The sequence below is a fragment of the Thunnus albacares genome, chromosome 21, assembly GCF_914725855.1.
Source record: "Thunnus albacares chromosome 21, fThuAlb1.1, whole genome shotgun sequence".
NCBI lineage: Eukaryota > Metazoa > Chordata > Actinopteri > Scombriformes > Scombridae > Thunnus > Thunnus albacares.
The window spans coordinates 16,434,047-16,449,451 of NC_058126.1; the positions used below are offsets into that span (position 1 = coordinate 16,434,047).

The following is a 15,405-nucleotide window of genomic DNA, read 5'->3' on the forward strand; positions in this document are numbered from 1 at the left end:
ATCGATGCAAAAATGACCATTGTGTGACCCTACAGCTGATGGTGATGCCCCAAAATGATGATGATTAGTAAGTGTCCAAAATCTTGATTTACTGCCTACTATTGAATGTCTATTATATAGTGAGTAGTGAATGAGTGAATAGATTTTCAACACAGTCATAGTCTTTAAAGAAATTCATGGTTTACAATCCAGTACAATCTCAGGTCATCAGGTGGTGGTTTTCTAAGTGTACCCAGAATAAGGTCCAGATCTAGTGAAACTGCTTTTAGCTACTTCGGTCCCGGGACAAACTGCCTGATGCCCTGAGATCTCTCACATCTGTGTCAACATTCAAGAGTAAGCGGAAAACTCTTCTGTTTTCTCAAGCTAATGATTAGTTATTATGTGCATGTGTGTGTGGTTTGTGTCTGTGGGATGGCTGTATGGTTTGTAAGTCACTTGTTGCTGTATACACTTAAATGTAAAGCACAATCCTCATGCAAGAACATTTTTGTATTCTTATCCTAACCATCTCTTACAGTTTTCTTAGAGATTTGCTCATGTTTCAAGTCAGATTCACCAAACTCTCTTAACTGCACAAACTGGCTGTAAATGACTCGTTTCATGAGGAGGTGCGCATCCGTGAGATATGACCATTAGCGTAATTGATGCAACTAAATTGCTATATAAGGCTACCTGTTCTGCTCTGTTTGTGGACAAGTTTCATTCACAAAAAAAAAAAATGTTACCCATGTCGTAAAAAGAAAAAATTCACACTGTGGAGCTTCAACTCCTGCTGTCAGAAATCAGCAGACAAAAGCATAACAGATGTAGCAGGGTCAGAAGCGGAATTAGGGCATCCAAAACAATTTGAAAATATGAATACAGCTGTCAACGGCATGTCATCATAGCAGCACTGAACTGTGATGTGTGTGAAGGAGGAATAGTTTGACGTGAAGGTAGATGCTGTAAAACCTTTTGCTAAAGCACAGCGGCCCTTGACTTTGATGGGAGGCAGTTTAGGGTATGTGACAGTCATGTAAATACATGATGAGAAAATAGTAACCCGCAGGTGATGTTACACTCTCTGGTACAGCAGAGGATGTTTCCCCTGACAGCGACCTGCATAAGGACCCTGAGGCAGCTGTCAGAGTCAGAGAATTGTCCTAACAACTGAACTGTAGCCTGTAAGTCGCCTTGCCACAAAATATACCAATAACACTATAAAATAAATACAAAAACAACAAATTCTCATCCCTTAAGAATTAATCTGTTGGTATGAGTGGTTTGTGCATGAAGCCCATTGAGTTATCTGTGATGAAATGTGCTATATCAATAAAACTGCCTTGCAAAAAACTGCAACGCACATTTACAGTAGAGCACTCTATATAACACCTTCAAAAGGAACATAACATCTATGCATGTCTAACATTACTGCATGCATGTCAAGGACTTTGTGTACCAGCAATGGCAGATGTGCAAACAAGACTGTATGTACACACACCCACACACGAAAGCACACGTGCATAGCAAACACAGCAGGCATTTTTTTTGATAAATGTGGGCATCAGAGTCTCATGTCTAATTCATCATAAGTTTTATGAAGAAGAGGAAGAGGTGGCATGATGTAGAAACCAGACTAGGAGCATGCTATATATTACCATTATTATTCCTACAGTACTGTGGGTATTAATTTACACTACGCGTGTTAGAAAGATTTTTTTACATCCCAGCTAACTGAAAAAAGGTGTGTTTCAGTGGTGCAAGAGTGTGTGAGCAGCATTATTTTTTAAAAGGTTAGGAAGGTTTTGCATCATAGCATACTGTAGATCATAATTGAAAAGCAAAATTTAAGACTGTCGATACGACTGTCATTCATTCATGCACATAAAATAAATGTGAGAAAAAACATTTCCAAAATGATGAAAAAAGCAGAGTTCTAAAATTGGTAAGGAAGTGCAAAACTATTAAAGGAAACATTGCACACCATCAAATAACTGCATGCTTCAGGGTTGATTGTCCTATAATTGAGTACTCTCTCATTAGTATATGCATTTTCCCTGTTCCTGCAGAGAGAAGAGCATGACGTTATGGCCTTGTGTATGTGCATGTGTGTGTTTTTTGTGAGTGTCCGTCAGTCTTCCCTCTTGAGAAATTCAATTTGTGGATGTGTTGTGTCAGTCACTTACTAATTTCTCTAAGCGCAGCGTCAGGAGTGAGAAACTACTCCCCGTAAAATAGGCTTTGGGTTCAGGAGAGTGCTTCTAAAAGCAGACGCTCGGAGGATAGAGGGGTGGAGATGAGGGGAGAAGAAGGGGGATGAGGGGAGGCAAAGGAAGGAGTCGACCCGGTTAAAGAGGATAAGAGGGATGAGAGGAAAGGGTGATGGCCAAAATAGAGTGAGAGAAGATAAATTGGAGAGAACGAAAGAAATGAGGGGAGGGAAAGAAAAGTGGAGGAAAGAAAACAGAGAAAAGAGAAGAATCGAATTAAGAAAGAGGGCAGGGTTGAGGGTAAGATGACAGAAGCTCAGAGCCAAGTCCCTTCCTTCCTATGACATCTAAAGTATAATATCCTGTCACTCTGTGAATTTGGTGTTAGGCAGTGCCACGTGAATTTTAATGCAACAGAATCACAAAAAGAAGGGCAATTATATCTAAGACAACATTCTTGACTGGTCACTTCAGCACCACTTAACTCAAGGAACACTGTTCTCAAGGAATATGTCGTTTCAGTGTGTGAGAGAAATGTATGTTAACCTGACATCCTTGTGGCAGGTTTCCAAGACAAATAAGAAAAGTAAAGAAAGGAAAATGTATTAGCCATGAAAATTTGCATAGCGCCTGAACTCTTTGGGACTGGTGCTTGAGCTGCATAATGTGTTATCATATAGTCATCAATATACATTAAAGATAAAGCAATTTCTTAAGTTAATGAAAGCAATAATTAGCAAATAATTTTAAGTTGGAATGCTTGTCTTGCTTTTACCCTTCTTCAATATGACTAATTAATGCTATCTAAAAGCATTAAGGAGCTGTGTTACGTTTAAAAACTAGTTTTCCTTAATTTAAAAGAAACTGTCTTCAGCAAAGTGCTTAATAAAAACTTAACATCAACAGCAGGAGGGAGGCTGTGGTTTAAGTATTGTGTCATGTATTGCTGACAAGTATGAATGTTTGCAAAAATGACATGATTGTCACTGGTGGGACAAACAGATGCCAACCAAACAGATGCAGTAGCTGGCTTGACTTTAATTTTTTAGAGTGAGCCAGTGAGAGAGCATTGCTAGCCTCTGGCTAACTGTTTTCCATGTTTCACATTTAATGGAGACAGAGTATTTGGCCTAGAGGATACTAAAAGTAATCATGTCCCACTGGTAATATTCTGTCCACTGTAAATGGTATGATTGCACATGCACATATACACGCTTTCTATTTTATTTAACACAGTCTGGTAACTATTCTCAAATAATGCCTCCATGTCAACAACCTTTGTGTGTGTGTGTGTGTGTGTTGCATGTGTTTGTTTGAATCCCTTAATAAGAAAATGACCTGTTACTCAGATGCACTGATCCTTTCTCACTCAAGAAGAGGAAGAGGTGTCATGATGTAGAAAGCCGACTGGAAGCATGCTCTATATTACCATTATTATCACGACAATACTATGGGTATTAATTCACATTTCATGTATTACAAAGATGTTTTTACACCCCAGCTAACTGAAAAAAAATACACATTCTGTAGTGGCCAAATAAAATGATGTGTTTCATTCATGTGAGAGCAGCATTATGACACTTTTAAAAAGGTCAGGAAGGTTTGGCATCACATCATACTGTAGATCACAATTGAAAAGCAAAATTGAAGACTGCTGAATACTCTCATTGATCCTTTCTCAAACTAATCATATTATGAGTGTCAAGCAAAACATGGCGATTCAGACTGTGTGTGTGTGTGTGTGTGTGTGTGTATAAGTGCATGTGCATACTGTATGTACAGTACCAGTCAAAAGTCTGGACACATCTTCCCATTCCCTTGCATGAGAAAGTGTGTCCAAACTTTTGACTGGTACCATATATTCCTGTATGTGTGTGGCAGTCAAGCTTCAACGTAATACTAATTAGTCTTGATTTCGTTTGATGTGGCAATTGGCCACGCTTAATAAACACTTAACCGCAGTGGAAAAAAAAAACATAAATGAAGGATATAGAAACAGACAGATAGTCAGACCCTCTTTCCTCTGACCAAGTAAGATTTGTACAGCGGCAAACACCCAAGACGTCTACATTAGACCAGCTCACTAGCAATTCCCATTTCCTTCATTAATCGTTCATGCAGAGCAAACAGTACAACATTTCCACTAAATGCATAGTATTAAGTAAAGGGAAGACAACCTAAAACAATTTAGAAATGACTCCAATTGAAATCCAGCAGACATACTCCTACTGTCAAAACAAGTGCATTAAGAGCCACATTATTTTAACACTGACTAATTAACTGCATATATCCTTTGTTTATGCAGTCTGGTCCAGTCTGTGGTCACTGATAAACAACTGTTGCCAATGAAAACAGCAGATGCCTTAAGGCCACTAAATGTAAAGCAGATGGCTACCTGGATGTCTAAAACCTCTGCAAATGACTCTCAGACACTATCTGAAGCCTCGTCCTGTATATAAAAGAACATGGATTGTTCATGATACTAAGGGCTTTCTGCTAATTATGGCACACAGAAAGTCACATAGAAAGTGCTGATGGAATAATGTTAGAGAGCTTTAGGACAGCTTAATGCGCTTGGCCTCTCTGACTCATCAAGCTGAGCGATCAGAGAGTGTAATTGAGGGCAAGCCAAAGGATAAACTATCTTTTGTAGACTGACTATATTATTCTGTTACCTCTGTGCCAGGATGGAAATTAGCCCCAAATGTGATGAGGTGGAGTGTTTTGAATAAATGTTCTAGATATTCTATCATAGTTGTTAGTTAAGTCTGTTTCTGTGTGTGTGTGTGTGTGTGCTTGGGAGTTTCACAGCTTTTGGTCAAAAACACCCACATACTCTGTTCAAGTTCACAAACCCACATATACAGATTCCAATAACTTGAGGCCACCATTGTAAATCTATGATAATAGGGAGGCAAGAGATTGAATAACAGAAAAAAAACAAGTCATGAAATCAGAGGACAGCTCAATATGCTGTTTAAATCTAACCTAAAATTACCCAATTACCAGAAAGTTAAGAGAAAAGTAAAACATATTTCTAGGAGCTAAAAACAACCTGCAACTGGTTAAAAGAGTTCTAAAAATGTCTGTGAAGCGGTGGCCTAAATAACACTTTGTACTCCTTGCCATTGTAATAATCAGCAGTTTTGTATCCCCTGCAGCCTTCAAACTTGTGTTTACCACCGGGCTCCCTGCTCCTCAGCATTCATTATGTCATGTAAAATTAACGAGTAAAACCCCAGTCACAGTTGCTGCCAATTCAGCCCACACGCTACCTCCGTCAGCAGGGGGAAAGACGTCTGAAAGAAAACAGTTCTATTTCTCTGGATTGTAGCAATGATTGTACCACGAGTGTATATGTGAGTATGCATATAAGTGGATATAGCACATACAATACCATGCATTGTGTGTTTCTACATGTATGTATATGGAAATTAACATGTGAGATACAATATGTCTTTCAGCGAGATAGAAATGCTCATCATCAACCTGCTATCTTGTATATTTCACTGCCAAAAACCATCTCTCTTCATCTAATACCTTGTCTCTACTTTCTCTACTTCCCTATCTTTTATTGGTCCTATCTTGTGTTTCACTCTTCCTTTCTATGTCTGTATCCGGTGCCTTCTTCAAGATGTACAGACATTGCAGGGATCCTCTCCTCACAGCCACTATTGACTCCCAACTCAGCTTACCAAAATCAATAAATCACCAATTGGATCAAAAGGGAGAGTAGAGGTAGAGAAAGGAAGACGGAGGTGGGGGTGGGGGGGTTGGAGGAAACAGAAAAGACAGACAAAGAAGAAAAACAGGGAGAAAGTTGAGGTAAAAGTATTAAAGTAAAAATATTAATATTTGATGATCCTGCAACACTCTAAATTAAAGAAATCCAGGAATAAAATCCTTACAAAAAGTGAGAGTTAAAAAAATCCTTTAAAAATTAGATAAAACTGAGGATAAAAGGAAAGTATTTTCCTCAAATAAAGCAAAATAAAATAAATGAGTCCTCACGGGCATGAGGTGGAATCACTCAACGGCAGCGAGAAGTAAATTAAGATGGACAACAGAATAAAAAGAATCTGGATGTGTGTGTGAGATGCTCTGATCCTTATTGACTGGCCGGAGGAAATGGGTTGGCTTGATGGAGGAGATTGTGTTCGGTTAGAGAGAGAGGGACAGAGGCCTGATGAAGCTATCAGAGCCCAGACTATCTCTCTCAGTTACTGTAATTCCATACAGGTAACACACACCCAGCACACACACATACACACACAAAGTCACATATGCACACTTAGATACGGACCATCTTCCAACAGACGGACAGCGGTGTCTGGCATCATTAACCTGGCGTCTTCCTAATTCAGACAGATTGTGGCTGCTGCATGTGTGTGTGTGTGTGTGTGTGTGTATGCGTTTACTCTGAGTGGTTGTCTATACCTGATGGTCGAGTTGTGTCTGTGCTCTTGCTAAGTGAGCAACTTTCTAAACTCTAGCCACTGGGATATAGATTTCTAGTAAGAAATGATTTATAGATATATTTAGCTTGCACACACACACACAAATAAGACCTCCACTGTTGGCACAGTATGCATCAGAAGTTTCAGTTTAGGCTCACAATTAAATCTGTGCCGATGATGTTGGGGTGACCCTTACCTCCCAAATGATAGGTTCCTCCCGTGGTGACGGTGAGGGGTGAGGTGGAACGCACAGCAGATGCCTCCTCGCCGTCTATCGTCAACATGGCGAAGTTCTCCTTGGCAACCAAACGTATCGCGTGCCACTGGCCGTCATTAAGGCCCGAGCCTGCAAGAAGAAGGCAGAGACATGTGTAAATTATAAACACTTTGTTGTGATGTATAAAACCTTCTTGGTGAGCACAGGCTTTTAGCTGACGGACTCATTGCAACACAAGAAATTCAAAAATTTGATTAAACTGTTTCAGAAACAAATCTTGACCCACGTCTATTAAAATGCAACACCGCATTCCTTCACTAATTCATGGATGATATGATGAAAAAATGCAACCCACATAATGTCCTGATTTTAGCTGCTGACTTCACTTTAGGTTAAAGTGAAATATCCAAGACTGGTTCCTCTTATTAAGTGGAAAAAAAGAATATAGCGGGGTGTCAAGGACCTGACAGAGATTTAAGGAAAAAGTCCAACGGGTGACTCATTGTGGATGAAAGGTGTGTGGGTGGTGAAACTAGGTAGCAAAGTTTCCATCTATGACCTGTGGCTATCTTGTCATACACCAGTTTTTCTTTGCCACAATGATTGTGCTCTTGTGTTTTTTTCCCTCTCCTATAACCTCCGTCTCCACTGCCTGGTGGATGTTGCTTTCAACAGAGTTAAGAAATGCTCAGCTAAGGCTCATCTACCCACGACTACCACATTATTTCCTCACTTCTACATGTATTCTCATATGTACGTCAATGCTCCCTAATACTTTTCCTCGTCTCTTTTGTTCTCTCACTCCTTCCGTTCTCCCTCATTCCAAGCCGAGTACGGCTCCAAGTCTCAAGGCCCCTGTGTCTCAACTCCATTAACTCTCAGAGAACCCTGTTTGTGTGAGTACCAGAGCACATGTGTGTGTGTGTGTGTGTGTGTGTGTGTGTGTGTGTTCTCTATCTGTGCACGCAAGCTTTGAACATTCAGTTCAAGTGTGTATAAGTCTGTAATGTGCTGTGTTGTCTGCATATGTCCATGTAGTGTGTGTGAGTGTGTTCGTGCATGCAAGTTTTGTACTCTCCTTTTCTCTCTCTTCCCTTGTAGCTGTGCTCCATTAAATATGAGTGATGTTTTGGAAAAGGACATTACTACTGGAGCTGAGAGAGAAGCCAGCTCACTCTCATCACCCTCTCCTCTATACATCACCTCTTACTGACACCAATCTCTATTCATCCATCCTTCCCTCCCTGCCTCCCTCTCTGTCCCTGATTCTTTTTTCCATCTCTGTCTTTATTTTCTTTCCGTCTATTCCTGCATTTCGCTCTTCCTTTTTTCCTTCTGTCTTTATACTACTCTCCTCGTGCGACCATCTGCTGCAGAGTGCGTCTTTTAAAACCGTCTCAGCTCACTGCCTCGCTGACTGTAATACATCGATAGTGAGGACACTGTAGCGAAGTTCAAGGTACGGTCGCGTGCAAATCATTCTCAGCAGATCTGCATGCAAGTCAATACGCATGTACCTTAGCCCTGCTGCGTGTGTCAATACATTTGACCCGTGTGTGTGTGTGTGTGTGTAAGAGAGTGTGTAAGCTTCTGTTAGCACATTTGCTTTGCAGGAGGCATGTGTGCGTCTTCACCGTCTATAAGACAGACTTTTTGTTTATATCTTCCCAGAACGCAATTGGAGACCGTGGCTTCCACGTCAGCAGGGAGCAAATTAATCTTTAGCTGGGTGTGTTTGTGTATGTGAGTATGTGATCATGGCATGACCAAAGAAACTAAAAGCAAACCTGCTGAGGGGTGTGATTGCTATTTAAATACACACAAACACACATGGGCAACACACACAACAGTACAGACAAGTATAAATGCATAAAAATAAAGTTTTCCAGGGAGTAAAATACAATCCTATTGTTAAACATTAACACTTGAAAGGTCATGAACTGACAAGTAATAACAGAGGATGGTGTCTGTTTTGTCTGAATGGCAACTAAAAAGTCAGTTCCGGTAGAAAGCGACCTTGATGTGCCCCTTCACCGACAATCACATTTCTGACTGTATATTGGTTTGGTAATGACTGTCAAGCTCTTTGCTCAATCCCGTCCCTCTCCATAACCTCTTGAATGTAATGGAAAATAGATACTGTGTAACCTTGTGTCCCCTCATCTGTTTTACATCACCTGCAACAGCTTTGAATGTTGAGCTTATCAGTGATAGCAAAGTTATTGAATCTTCACACTCATTGCAGCACACACGCACAAACAGACACAAGTGCCTGCTGAAACATACACTGTATCTTACATACACAAATATGTGGTGCTCTCTCTCTCTCCCTCTCTCTCTTTCTCTCTGTCACACACCAAACATACAGGCTCAAATCATGCACATGGCAGCTGTCTGCTGCAGATAAAAAGCACACAGATAATGAAGGAGAGCAGGAGAAGGATGATGAGAATTGTTTAGATGTGACTAGATAAAGACTATTTCATGGCTTGCTTTGGAGTTGTCATTCATATGAGGAGCTTCATAACAAGGCTGACCAATCGCTTTGCACTGTTTTTGTTTTGAATGCAATAAAAATGAAGAAATCGCATCATGGGTTCACACATGTCATCTCACCCCCTCCTTTTGAATTCTTATTTGAAAGAAAAAAGTGTGACGAGAAACTGAAAAATAATCAATTTAAGAAACTCAAAGTTTGAGTATGATTTCACATAAAAAAATACTGAAATGTGGACCCAATTATATGATTTTTTTAAATTTCAGAATAATATTTGACCCAGATATTCTTTCTAGATATTAACTTGTCCCTTTCTGAAAGGAAAAGCAATTTTTGAGGCCACAAAATCTTTTAGCTCCCGATTCCATCCAAGGCTTCTTTAAAAACATATCTCATAGCTTTATGTCCACATAATGTAATAAACACAACTATGTTAAAAGGTTCTTTTTATGTGATGTGTCTTATTATGTTTATTGTTATATATTGTTGGCGTCATTTTGGGAAAAATCGTTCTTGCATTAACAGCTGTGGACATTGCATCAGACTACCTTCCTAAATATGGTCAGGGACGGCCTTTATTTTTGGCCAACTCTGCACCAGACAAAATGATAAAAGAGAGTCTTCTTTGACCACTGCTGCTCATAACACCTGTGGTCACTGGGAGAGATTTTTACAAAGAGTACACACAAAAATTGATTCCTTTCATTTCTGAGAGGTATTCCTGAAATCTCCAGGTTTTACAATGAGGGGTACTCTGCTGCCGCTGCTGCTGCTGGTGGTGTTGTTCTGTCTGTCTGGGACACGAGGGGCTCAAGGAGAGAGCGGAGGAGCTCACCAAGGTTTACAGACAAGTGGCCAGACTAGCAAGGATATCTGGGATGAGCTGAGAGCTCTGAGAGACATGGTTGTGGAGCAGAGGGTGGAACTGAGGAATACCAAGGCTGAACTGCAAACCCAGAAAGACAAAGTGGTTGGTCTGGAGAAAGTGAACGAAGGTAGTGAGCTGAACATGTGTAATGTTAAGGCTAATGTTTCAAGGATTACGAATGAAAATAATGATTATTTTCATTATGAATTAATATCCTATTTATTTTATTGCTTTGTGGTCTGTAAAATGTCAGAAAATGGTGAAAAATGTCCATCACAGTATCCTAAGCTGACATATTTCAATTGCTTTTGTCTGACCAACTGTCCAAAACCAAAGGATATTCAGTTTATTACTAGAGAATTTTAAGAAAACTAGCAAATATTCATACTTGAGAAGCTGACTGAATTTTTTGCTTAAAAATTACTTAAATGATCAAAATTGTTACAAATTAGATTTCTGTGGATCATTACTTGTGCGACTATCTGTAAATAGAAGATTACTCAGAACTTCATTATATTTATCTTAAAACTATTTAAAGAAATTTTAAGAATATATTCCAATACATCGAAAATCACCACTCAAGCAACAACATATACAATTTCAAAGATTGTCAACAAAAAACTTATGACTCATTTTACTGGCAGCACTGGTTTCCAGAGTGACGACCAGTGAGAGGGACATGGCAGCTCTCAGGGAGGCACTGGATGATACTAAGACTGAACTACTGCTCACCAAGAACAGATTGGATGGCATTGAGAATAAAATTGCAGGTATTTGAATAAGAAACCAGAAACATATAAAGCTGAAAATAATAAAATTCTAAATGTAGAACTGTGTATGATTTTTGATAATTTCCCCTCACATTCTTGTCCCTTTGAGCTGTTTGGACTAATTCTGATACTTAAATGTTTCCATTCTGTGTTTATAGGCTCTCCGAAGGTGGCTTTCTCTGCTGGTTTGACCTCTTCAGGGCGAATTGGACCATTCAATACTGAAACATCACTTGTCTACAGTAGAGTCTTCACAAATATTGGCGGGGCTTACAACCCAACTACAGGTATGCTTGATCCCTAAAATTATAACATTGGTTGAGAGACATTCAGAGCTGATCTTTCTGATTCTCTGCTGTTGCAGGTATTTTCACAGCACCTGTCAAAGGAGTCTACTACTTCAGATTCACTGCCTTCCACAACAAGAACAGAGAATGGATGGCAGTAAATATGTACCATAATAGTAAGAGAATTCTGCACAACTCTGAGGAAGCTAGTGGTCATTCTTTCATTGCAAATGCATTAATTCTAGAGCTGGAACAGGGAAGTGTGGTCTACATGCGTCTCCAAGAACAATGTAGGCTTTATGATGATCTTAGCACCTTGAACAGCTTCAGTGGTTTTCTGATGTTCCCTCTGTGACTTTCAGATATAGTTTGATATCTTCACCAAGGCCTTTAAATACATTGTAAAAAAAAAAAATGTACCCGATGTGTGCAGTTGTAATTTCACTATAGTGTAAAAATAATGTGAATTTATTAAAAGTAGACATATTATGCTTTTTCTGGTTTTCTGTTATTTATGTACTGTTATGATGTCGTATATCTATACTAAACATTCCAAAACTTGAGGTTAACGTATGTAGAAATGCTCCCTGCAAGTCAAAAGCCCACTCTTCAGCCTGCCCTGTGTTTTTTTCTGCCTTGCAGACAAGCTGACTTTGTTTTGTTGCTACATTTGCTCAATGCTGAAATATCAGGCTGTGTGGAAACAAAGTCTATAAATGGAGATATTAACAATGTGCATTATGTTGAGAAAATATCCCAAAAGAAAACTCTAATGAACAAGCTTACTTGGAGTAAAGCAATTAAGGAGTATGTCTCAACAACCCTCCAATGACAGAGTTAATGTTTCATTCTATGGGTTATTTGGATTATTATATTTTGCTGTATACAGTCTATGACCTTAATCCAAGCAACCTAATTACTTTAGGTCAAATTTCAAAAAAGTCTTACTTGCTATATTCTGAAAGACACTAAATTAACATCAAGCATTAATGCATGTAAATGTGGACTGCATGTAAGTGACAGCATACTGATGTCCATTGCCATTTTTCCCAAATGCTGAAATGAATGACTCAAACGAAAATACTACAACAAACTGCAACAAATTAAACTGCAAGATATATCACCTCATCTTTTGTGACTCTGTAAACATCAGGATGAGTGTGGACAATGTCAGGGGGCTTTTTTCCCCCAAATGAAGCAACTACCCCTTAAAAGGTCTGTGCACACGTGTAAAAACACAGGCATTACACACGCACATATTGACACAGTGTGCACATTGCCTTGTTACCATGGTGACACCATATATGCCCTGACACTTGACGTACACACACAGTGAAACCCCAGATGAAGTCCCAAATGTACCAACACAGTAAAGTTTCTGTGACACTTTGGCACAGAACCAGCAGTCGTCTGTGTCTAACTGTGTAAATAACCTGGTTAAAATTTAGACACCAACAGTAGCTGCTGGGGCTTCAATAGTTTACAGTTTGGGTCTTCTAAAGATTTACTTGAGCATCAGAAGTTTTCCATTACTCACACTGGTACTCTCACCGTTGCTGTTGTGTTAGACTTGGACATGGGCTGCGGTAGGGAGCAAAAGTGTTGAAGAAATTCTTGTAAAACAAAAGGTTTGAGCCAATTCACAAACAGATCAGTGGTCAGACCAGCGCCACCACCTTTGACATCTGGGCTGAGCAGACGGAGTGGAGAAACATGGCAGCAGAACACAGGGTGGAGCTGACTGTCACCAAGACTAAACTTCAATGCCAGAAAGACAAAGTGGCTGATGTGAGTACACAGGCAAATAAAATGCTACATCTAAGAGTAGCGCTGTCTTTACAGTGTTTCCTTTACTTGAAAAGGCATCTATGTCATGTTATGTTGGATGAGCTTTGTGTTTAATGACACAGTTAACACAGTGACAAGTTTAAAAGTGGCTTGAACATGCAAAGTCATGCCTTCGTGTGTAGCTCTGCCCTAACTTAGCATCCCTGTGGTAAATAGATGGCATTTGTCATGTTTCTCATAATTACAGTGACAGTAAGCCCTATACTGAAATATATACTAGGTAGGTAGTATGCATTGACAAGATTTAACCTCTGATCCACTTCTTCTTATTGCCATTATCATTTATAATCAGCCTGAGTCAGCTGGTAAAAACCTAAAATCATCATGCTCCAATAAAGAAGAAAATTTGCAATTGGGGTTTTGTCTTGCACTGAGCTGAAATTTGTGTTCCATGATAACTGCTGAGTGTATAGTGTTTCACTAAAGACTTGAATCTTTGCATTCAAGGACCTTATCAACTCCACAATTCTAAAAAGGGTCCCTTCACCAGTGTTTTTTTTTTTTATAGTGCCAGTTAAGTTTACATATAAAAACACCCAATGGTGCTAGCATCAGTATTGAAATAAACCCATCTCCTGGACTTGGATTATTTTTCAATTCATTTATGGCTATTTGTTTCTATAGTTTCTACTTTCAGATCACAGACACTAAGCACAGTGCTTGAGGGTTAAGGTACAAAGGGGATCAATGGTATCACAGTTAGAAAGCCTAGATGCAGAGAGCACACACCCAACATTCAGGACTGTCTTACTCCCAACAAGCCACAACCAAGTGATTTCAAAGAGTTGTTTTAATATTTGTGTTTATCTGTATAAGTGTGCAGGTACGGTATTTTATTTCTCTTGATTTCAGCTACAGAATATTTACCATGGAGACCAATGATGGATAACAGACAGTACTGTAGCATGATCATGATAAATTTTGAATGCAAGGGAGAGCTGAGAGGGAGAGTAAGCTGAGCAAAACACATAAAACTAAAATTTAAAAATGAATCAAAAAGTACTCATTCAGGATGACATGTCAGGGTAAACACTACACATGGGCCAAGGAGGGAAAAACGGAGAAAAGCAATAAAAGGAGAGAAGGTCAAATTGAGTTCATGCTTATTGCCATGACTTTATATGGCAAGAAGGATGAATTGCTAACTTCACAAAAGTGTTGCAGGAACCGAAAAGATCAGAACAACAACAACAACAATGTAATGCACAAGAGTGTGTTGTGTGTGTGTGTGTGTTACTGTACATCCATAATTAATGTATTTCAAGTCGAATAATGCTCTTTTTTGTAAATGCCTAATCCATGTTACTGTCACTGAGAATGGTAAAAACAAGAATAAGAGACAAAGATATGCTTTAAGGGATGTTAAACAAAGCCAGTGAGATGATGATAACTTCATAAACAACTAAATACATCATGAAACAGTAACATAACATGGATTCAGTTAATAGTGAGTCCCTGAGATAATATGGAAAATAGGGGTGGGAGTTATTATAGTTGATAGCAGGTGGCCAGGTGAATACTAATCATATTCCCAGTGGTAGAAACGAATTACTGCTACACAGATATTGGAAAGTAATACACAACAATTATCATATTATCACATTACACATGGGGAATAAACATTATTTATGGCTGTACCTCTGTTTTTTTTCGTGTTTCATCTCCCTGGAGAACATGTTAGGAATATCGCACATCATTGTGATAAATCCTTTTAAGACTGTAGAGACTGTGGATATTATTTCTGTAACATTAAAATTCTTTCTCTCCTTCTCTCCTCCTCCGTTTCCCCCTGTTCCTATTACATATTGATCCTGTATGTACAGTATAAATGAATTTTGTCTACTATAAACGTATGGGTCCCTCTGACATTCATGAATCTATCCTCCTCCGCTCCTAAATATTCGGTCCTCCAAGGTAGTTTGAAGAGCTCCACACGTCTTCACGAATGGCAATATGCCAACCACACAAAGCCTAAGAATATAACATATCATAGACACATTCATACGCAAACACAAATGCTCACAGGCACAGGGACACACACACACACACACTCAGGGGGAATGAAACAATATAACATTATAAATCGGGGGTGGCTGTAGTGTGTTTTTCTCTCCCTTAAATCTGTGCCTCGGGCCTTTCCATTATTGTAATTCCTTTTGCTTCCTATTCAGACTGTGCAAGTTAACCTTGTGTGTGTGTGTGATAGCAATTCTGCATCTCAAAAGAACTGATGTTATAACTTCTGGCTGAGCTGATTGATGTGAACGCA

The 15,405-nt window shown here is 39.2% G+C and overlaps 2 protein-coding genes across 2 annotated transcripts in view; one reads left to right on the top strand and one right to left on the bottom strand.

The window, feature by feature from the left end:
* Positions 1-15,405, bottom strand: part of cntnap2a (contactin associated protein 2a) — a 201,507-nt gene that overhangs the window by 128,745 nt on the left and 57,357 nt on the right. Inside the window, exon 9 of the mRNA XM_044340234.1 lies at positions 6,846-6,995. Coding sequence (XP_044196169.1) covers positions 6,846-6,995 — 150 coding nt within the window. The remainder of the gene's footprint in view (positions 1-6,845; positions 6,996-15,405) is intronic.
* LOC122972865 lies at positions 10,007-11,760 on the top strand. The gene is made up of 4 exons (XM_044340235.1): positions 10,007-10,358; positions 10,876-11,001; positions 11,160-11,288; positions 11,366-11,760. Exons 1-4 carry the CDS (start codon positions 10,106-10,108, stop codon positions 11,641-11,643), a joined length of 786 nt encoding a protein of 261 aa, XP_044196170.1. The 5' UTR covers positions 10,007-10,105; the 3' UTR covers positions 11,644-11,760.

Bases quoted from the DNA above. Each gene is read 5' to 3' on its own strand.
- LOC122972865 (XM_044340235.1), top strand. From the start codon at position 10,106: ATGAGGGGTACTCTGCTGCCGCTGCTGCTGCTGGTGGTGTTGTTCTGT. The intron at 10,359-10,875 runs GTAGTGAGCTGA...TTTTACTGGCAG, and splicing joins TCTGGAGAAAGTGAACGAAG to CACTGGTTTCCAGAGTGACG. The intron at 11,289-11,365 runs GTATGCTTGATC...CTGCTGTTGCAG, and splicing joins GGCTTACAACCCAACTACAG to GTATTTTCACAGCACCTGTC.